The sequence below is a fragment of the Melospiza melodia genome, chromosome 3 (genome assembly GCF_035770615.1).
Source record: "Melospiza melodia melodia isolate bMelMel2 chromosome 3, bMelMel2.pri, whole genome shotgun sequence".
In the NCBI taxonomy this organism is placed as follows: Eukaryota; Metazoa; Chordata; class Aves; order Passeriformes; family Passerellidae; genus Melospiza; species Melospiza melodia.
In genome coordinates, this window is record NC_086196.1 from 51,098,358 (window position 1) to 51,106,583 (window position 8,226).

Here is an 8,226-nt window from a genome sequence, read left to right on the forward strand (position 1 = left end):
TCAAGTTTCAATAGAGGATGTTTAATCTTGATAAATGAAGTAAGTTCTTTACAGCAAGAACAACCAGTTGCTGGAAGAAAACCTCCAGCAATGTGGTAGAATGCTCATCACTGGAGGTTTTCGAGATATGATATCCAGATAGAATCTCATCCAGGCTCCCTTTCCCATGAAAGGTTGTACCAGATGATTTTTCAAGGTCTCTTCCAACCTGGGCTGGTCTGTGATTCTCTAGAAAGGAGTGCTTCCAAGTGACTCTTGGCTGTTAACTTCAGCCCATAATCTGAAATCCATCTTGGTATTTTGCATTTAGAAAGATGAAGAGCCTTAAGGATGCTGATCCATTTTCCCCTTCTTTCAGCTTTCTCTAGCTTTGATTCAATTTGTGCCAAATTCATGGATGATCTTGTTTGTCATAAAGCTTCTGTCATATCCATATTTTGGCCAGTGATATTTTCTGTGAAGATGTTGATTGATTTGAAACATTTTTGAAGAAAAAATAATCTGCATACTAAATAATTAGAAATCATCTATAAAATAGAATTTGTCTAGAAAGAAAAGAGGCATTTCCTTCCAGGTGACAGCTGGAAAAGGGCTGTTGAGTTTTTGTAAATATGATTAGTTGACATCCTCTTCAGGAAATGGATGTAGCCAAAGATCTCACCACAAAACAAAATGTTCATCACTTATCAGTGTCACTGTAAAGGCTGCAGCAATGACTATTACAGCAATTCTAAGGTGCTTAGATCCTTTGATCTAGGTTTCCAGTGTAAAGCATTCAGATGGTCAGAGTCTGCCTTGCAAAGTTCTTATTCTAACCATATTTCATTTGTCTTCAGGCTTTGCAGTACAAGTCATACTTCAACTTTTTCCCAAGTTTTGTTCCTGCTATATGTTCTTCAAATGCTTTGTCCATTTTCTCATTCTGATCTTCAGTGAAAAGATTCTTCCAGTCACTTACACCACCTTCAAAGAAGCAGGAACGGACTTATAAAAATCAAGAAATTTCTTTTTTTTTAATAGAGGTATAATTTTTATTGCATTGTGCACTAAATCATGTTGATCCATTTTCCAGATTAAACATTTTTCTATACCAATGTAATTTTGTGCAATCAGTGGAGTTATATAGATATGTGAATCATCTTTTCCTAGAATGAAAAAGAACAAACTCCTCTTTATGTGACTTTGTTCAAAAAGGCAGCCTAAAATCCTGTTTCACTCCATCTCTCTCCTCTAGAAAGCTATGACTGGCAAAGTGGAAGATCATGAAGAATCAATTAAGAATCATCTGCCAGGAGGCAGAGCTGACTTTCTGCTCCTTCAGCAGCTTCAGGTTTAAGTAGTCATTTCTTTAATGTAAAATGCAGAAATATATTCTGACAGGCAGGATGCTCTTCTCATGTCCATGTCCCTCACACTACCCTGCAAAGGTTACTCCCTTCCCTTCCCTTCCCTCTCTTATGTCCATCTGGATTCTTGCTAGCTTGGCTTAGTTCTAGTATGTAAGAGTGAACAGGAATTTGGCAGTGGCCATCTCAGAAGATTCCCATATTCTCCTACAAAGTGTGGTCACTCCACTCAGGCTGAGTTTGGCCCAGTGCTGCCAGCTCCAAAGGCTGGGCACTTGGTGATCCAGGCACAGAGGTGGAGAGGAATTCAGACACATGACAGTTCCTCCTTCCTGCCAGCCACCTGTGAGCAGCCAAGAGTGGCTCTGCTGTGAGAGCCTTGCTGTGCATCTTCCTCACCAGTTCTCCTTGGATACTTTTCTCAAGCAAAGCCGGGATTACCTGCTTGACACCACCTTACAATTCTAATGTGAGTGCAGGAAAAGGAACCAGACAATGGCCCAAGTCCCAGAGAGTGGCACATTTCTACCTCTGAGCCCCTTGGAGCTTCCTACCTTTGCGAAAGAGAACATTGCCAAGTGACCCATGGGTCTTGTCTGAGTTTTTCTTCATGGACTGGAAGCTGCTCCTGTCTAGTACCAGCTGGAGCTGTTCCTCAGTCAGAGGAATTCCAAAGAACGTAGCTATGTTTTTCACACTCAGGGCAGGATTCTGGAAAAAGGAAGGTAACATATGGCATGACTTTCAAACAAATGACTCTGCTTTCCAAGGTGTTTGCACTTCCCTATATCGCTCTGCTGGCAGCATACATAGGGTATTCACAGAGTTCTCTAGGACTAGGGTGACCCAAAGTGTTTCTCTTCTCCTTAATTATTTTGGAGGAGACATGAGCTGCCTTCCTGTAGTTTACAAAATATTATATATGATTTACAGTTGTGTAAAATATACCCTGCTGAAAACACAAGAGCTCCTTCCCAAAGGTGGATTACTGTTGATTATGGTTTTAAATTATTTGTGCTTATATTACAGAATTCAAAGAATGACTGGGTTTGAAGACACCTTAGAGATCATCGAGTCCAACCCATGCTCTAACACCTCAACTAAACCATGGTATTGAATGCCATATCCAGACTTACAGATAAATAAAAAACAAGAATCATTTTCACAAGCAAAATTTTAAGAGGGCCTTTATGTTTTAATTTCACCACTTTTTCCCTTTAAAACAGATTCTTAAAAGAAGATTCTGTCTCACACACCTTGGATGCCCTGTATTCATATAGGGGTATATTACTTAAAAAATAAATGTCCCTTCCAGTATAAAGTATTTGTAAATATTGAAAACTTTACCTCTTTTACCTCTTCATAAGTTATTGTCATAATATTTTCTTTGTCAGCATATTTGTTCCATTCAGAGAGGTATTCAAAATAGCATCCCCAGGCCACTAAATAAAGCAAAAGGATCCAAAGATGAAGGTTAAATTTAGATTATGCAAGCTTTGCTCATTAAGTTGTGTCAGCCAAGGGCTTTATTAATCAGATTTATGACAAAGTTCACACCCTTCTGTGAGGAGCAGAACTAGATCTGTGGGAATTATCAGTTGTGCTCCAGTCTTAGGTATATGATACCATTTGGAATTCAGAAAATAAAACTTGTTAACATTTCAAGACAGCTTTGAGTGCACTAAAAAAGCTATCATCTTGCAGACCATCTTGTAAGATTCCCTTAATCCAGTCTAACACCCTGTTGAACCACTCTTCTGCTGGACATGTGCTACCTAAAACTCATAACTTTAAACTAGTGCTATTATTTTTTAAAATTCATTAGAATTTGTCCCCTTTTTAATGCACTAGACTTAGTCCAGATAATTCCTTTCATCCAATTTGGCTTGGAGGTGATTATATAGTTCCATGGACATAACATGATGGACATAGGAGGGCAGGGGGTAGAGGGGACCCAAGACAGAGATAAGGAATAACTGCCTCTTCCAGGAAAAATACCAGTTTGTACAAATTAAAAAAGCCTGTGGAAGTGAAGTTTTGACAAATATTTATCCTCAAGCAGTAAGGCAAGCATGGAAAACTTCAGTTCAGAATTCTAACTCTGACTGTTTAATCTCTGGTTTGTACTGTAAACTAAAAATTCCTAGAGAAGCTGATTCACCAAAGAACAAAGATTTTAACACAACAAGAAATCATTGGACAATTGAAACAGACAAAAAATTATACTGTACTTTTCTTTGTCATGAAATCTGCGAAGAAATCATCCCAGGTCTCATAGGTGGGAAGAGTAGGCAGGCCATTGCAAAAGTGGTAGAAAGATGTAGCAACATCTTTTGGATTACGAATCAGTAACAATATCTAGAAAAGAATTGTATTACTATTTATAGAGAAAGACAGGGTAGACTAGACCACAAAAAAAGAAATAACAATAATATACTTTATAACTGCAGTTGGGGATTTCGAATGCCCTGTCTGCTCCTGCAAGAAGTAGCAATTTCATTCCCAGATCCGGAAATGCAGCAATTAATTTTGCTTTGGTACCATAAGAAGATGGTTGCCTATAATTATTATCTTTAACTGATTAACCAAATTATTTATGCAGAATCTAAGTATGTTTTGCTCAATACAAGCATAGTTCATCATTTAAGTGGAAAATTCACAAAAATATAAATTCTCATGGAAATTTGACACATTGAAGCCCTCACTTGCAACAATGCCATGAAATTGCTCCCACAGGAAATCCCGTCAAAATCCATTTTGTCTCTGGAGGATTTGTTTAAATCCTGCAACTCTCTTGTGGAAACTGTCACAAAGGGGCAAATAAGGGCAAACTGTGGTTAGGTGAGGTGAATGGCAGTTCTTAAATATGTAGAGCCTTAAACATGTAGAAATGGCCATGCTAAACACTTGTGTGAAAAGAGTGATTCTGAATATTGGCAAGAAAGTACTACATTGGCTCTTTACAAAATAAATCCGTTGAATTGTTTGTTTTAATACATTAAAATCAGCACTCACCTTGGCATTGTTTTGGAAGATAGATTTGGGAAGATTTTCAGGACGGAGATGAGTAGCCATAAATCTTGGAGAAGGTAATTTGGTCATTCGCTTGAAGAATTGGAAGGGGGAAAGTGGACAGTTAGTACAAGTATTCTTTTCATTAAACTGTGCTGAAATATGGCATTGATGAACTTATCTACAGTTATTGGCTGATTGAAGTGGGGTTATTTTGTTATTTAGTCAGTGTTGTCCTGGGATATTAGTGGGCTGCTCTGAGTAGCTCTAATCTTCAAAAGCCCATGAGCAATTGGAGAAAGGACTATCCATTGTTTGTTCTCTTCAGTGGTAATTCTCCTCAGGTCTGGTAGACAAGGGATCAAACCTAGAGGTGGGATAAAGATTAGCTGTCTCTGAAAGCTGAAGCATCTCAAAGACTGAGAGAGGGGAGGAGGAGGAGGAAGAGCTAGTAAAAGAGACAAATGCTAATATTACATGATTTGACACTTCATGAAGCTCTTCTTAAATACAAAAGATGATATGTTGAATTTCTGAAGTTTATATGTATCTCATGGTATGTTCTCCTCTTTGTCCCAATGAAGTGTCCCTTTATTTGTATGTGTTCAGTATTTGACAGTCCAGGGTAAATTAATGCTGACCAGATGCCACATAAAGAGGAGTTTTAAAGTTCGTATGAAACAATAGAATAGATCATACTTCATATACTCAGTATTTGAAGCACATAATGTTGATCATTTCCATATATATATTCTGTTCCCACCTCATATTTCTCAGCATCTCCAACTTCGAGGTAGGGGAATTCTTCTGGTTCTTCAGCATTCACACTGCTTTCATTACCTGGTGTTTTCTTTTGAGATATGGCTATCAGATCAGTTAAGATTTGGCTTAGCCAGTTTGTGCCTGAAAGAAGAAAAGTACAGTAAAACATTTAGAATGGACAGAAATGGATTTACCAGGGAAGTCAAGAGGTGCTAGTACTACCAGGTGAGTTACCTGGTCTCCTTTCATGTCATACAATCACAGCTGACTGTCTGGTCAACCACCACCCAGGATCCTACCTTTGCTCCTCATAAGGAGATATTTCTCCAACTTGAACACTTCAGTACATTGTAAATTAACTTGTATACTGTAAACTGACTAATCAGGGAGAAGAACCACAGAGAGTCAACAAGGAAAACCTGCCTTAATGTAATAAATTTCATTGTGAGACATATAAGGGAGACTGGGGTGCTGAGCCTGTACTCAAAAACCTAATGTATTAAGAGTTTTCTGGTTTGCTGGATTATCTTTGGAAGAAAGATGAGTCACTGTACTTCAAGACAGGAGCAGAACTAGATCAAAAAATTTTCCACTCATTTTCTTTAACAATAGGAAAAACCCTCTGAAGTGACATTTTCTAGACACATTTAGTATCTTTTTCTTCAAAAGATAACAAAAAGCCTGCAGAGATCTCCCATTTCTAATTAACCATTTCCTGACTTCTGGACACTGGGTGCCTACATCTTTCTCACTGTAGTCTTAGCTAGTGCAATCCAGTGCATAACATTTCTTCAAAAAGAAAACACAATGAAAAAGCAAAAACTTTACAATCCTCTCGGCTGTGACTATCCACTGTAAAGCAGTGTCAACCAATTGCTGTAAGAGAGAAATACCAAGATTAAAGTGTATATGAGGCACAGCTAATCCAAATTTTTGAATTTCATGTGGACCGGTGCTTTGAGGTAGATTGAGGAAATAGGTAAACTTGCATCCCTAGGAAAGATGTCCTCTTGATTTTCCTTAAAGAATACTTAAAAACAATGTAATCACTTCAAGGACTACAAAAATATTTTTGATAGCTATTTCCTTACATCTATGTGAAATAAACTAAAGAATATTGAATGTACCATTTGAAGGTACCAAGGGCTTCATTGTAAAAATATAAAACTCTTAACTGAGTAGATCATGGAATATCAGGCGATCTAGTTACCTCTGGTGTAAAAAACTGTATTTTGATTCTCTTCAAGTTGTGCATTTAACTTCATGACTATAAAAGTAAAAATAACAAAAACCATCTGATGCTACAGAAAAGAAAACCAGAATGTTTTTCATAGTCTTTTGGAAAATTTCCTATGTCAAATATTCATAAACAATTTCTGGAGCTTTTTGAGAATGAAATCAGTTTTAAAATATTGGTGAACATTCTAAATACAATTATTTAGCATAAGTTATGTATCATATCATATATATTTCATATATTTAGTACAAACCTTGTTACTTGCTATTACAGAACCTTGTTTATAAAAAGAATTAAAATATATTCACCAGATTTAGGATATCCTGCCAAAATTACATCATCCCTTCTGGCTTCAAAGGACTCCAAGGCTTTGAAAATTTCAGGACTGCAAACAGTAGTAGGGTAGAGAATTCCCTTGTAAGAAAAGAGCAGTTCATCAGGACGCATTGAGTTGGCAGCTGCTATTGCCTTATCTACCATACTAATAAATGTTTTCCTGGACTTCTCCATTCTTCTTCTTTCTCTCACACACAAGCTCTGTCACAGAATGAAATGCTGTGTAGAAGGAGAAACTCACAGATTGTCCTTTAATAGGTGCTTGGTTTGTTATTTTTTTTTCTTAACCCTATGAGCAATAAACTTACCTCTTTCTGAACCTGTAAAGATATATACAGCTACAGTCAAAGACCTTTGAAATCAATAGAAGTTGAACATAAACTAAGAAGATAAGCAGACCAATGGAATTACATTCAAGGATAAAGGGCTTAGAGAATTTCTAAACATCATGCCTAAAATTCTGTGATTACAACACAGAGTTTAGAAACAGAATAGAACAAAATAGAATGACAGGAATTGCAGGTTGGAATTGAAATATCATGATGAAAATCCTCAAGGCAGTTCATCTCTTTCCACTACTTGCTGCTGGGATTTCCTTTTTTTCTTGATTATATCATTCATCATTCTCACCAAAGTTAGATAAAATGTGTTGGGATTGGGAGAGAAGATGTTCAGTGCACTATAGATGGATGTGTCACAAAAATGAGAAAATAGTTCTCCCCCAAAATTTATACCAAGAATTTACATGCCATCCTTTCTTATCTCCATCTCTTGACTGCTGCCTGTTGGGCACTGGAAGGAATCAGACCAGTAACTACATACCTGCATGCTTTTGCCATTTGCTCTCCCCAAGGGATTCAAGAGAGATCCAGGGCTCTCCCTGGTCCCTGAGCCATAATGCAGTACTCATGGGATGATCCAGCCCTTCATTTTTACATCTACTTTTTCCAGTCCATACAAAATCTTTTGCTTTTCCCTTCATTTCCCTTCTTTCTGTAAAACATTGTCAGCATAGAAAGGCTAACTATGTACAGGCATAATCTGAAACCAGTGGATATCACATGGCCTGGTCCATCTGATCAATGAGGAATGCCAAAGGGCACAAAGTTGGCACCACCTGCACCATTTATTTCACTGACATCAGCTAAAAATTTTGCTGTCCTATGAAGTAGCACTTTTGCTGATTCGTGATGTGAAACCAGCCACCCTAGCAAAACCAAAAGCAGCTTACTTAATTTTTCTTCCTTATCTTCCCTTGGCATTAAACCTCATGTCCTGGACTAAAGATAAGAAAATGTGTTTACTTAGTATTTTTACCTGTTGGCATAAGAATTAGTGGGGACAGTCATCCCTAATTGTGGAAAAAGAGGGAAAATGACCTGTAGATTATTAATTGCCATGTCATGCAATAGCATCGTGTTGGAGTAGGGTTTCCAAAATTTAAAAAGTATTCCAGAGAAACCTTCTGAGGATTTCCAGTGTATTTTTGCAAGAAAGGGCAGTCAGGCCAATTATTCCTGGGAAGCATATTTT

At 37.5% G+C, this 8,226-nt stretch overlaps 1 protein-coding gene across 1 annotated transcript; it reads right to left on the bottom strand.

Annotated features, from left to right (window-relative positions):
* On the bottom strand, positions 1 to 6,889 carry LOC134416747 (sulfotransferase 6B1-like). Its single transcript, XM_063153473.1, has 7 exons — positions 6,666 to 6,889; positions 5,122 to 5,261; positions 4,362 to 4,451; positions 3,578 to 3,704; positions 2,694 to 2,788; positions 1,901 to 2,057; positions 1 to 963 (listed from the first exon to the last, which is right to left on the bottom strand). The coding sequence occupies exons 1-7, from the start codon at positions 6,865 to 6,867 to the stop codon at positions 833 to 835; spliced, it is 942 nt and encodes a 313-aa protein (XP_063009543.1). The 5' UTR covers positions 6,868 to 6,889; the 3' UTR covers positions 1 to 832.
* Between the last annotated feature and the right edge of the window lie 1,337 nt (positions 6,890 to 8,226).

Excerpts from the sequence above, each read along its gene's own strand:
- LOC134416747 (XM_063153473.1), bottom strand. The coding sequence starts at position 6,867 with ATGGAGAAGTCCAGGAAAACATTTATTAGTATGGTAGATAAGGCAATA. Across the intron at positions 5,262-6,665 it reads GGCAGGATATCCTAAATCTG|GCACAAACTGGCTAAGCCAA; the intron begins GTGAATATATTT and ends TTCTTCTTTCAG. Across the intron at positions 2,058-2,693 it reads CTTATGAAGAGGTAAAAGAG|AATCCTGCCCTGAGTGTGAA; the intron begins GTAAAGTTTTCA and ends TCCTTTTTCCAG.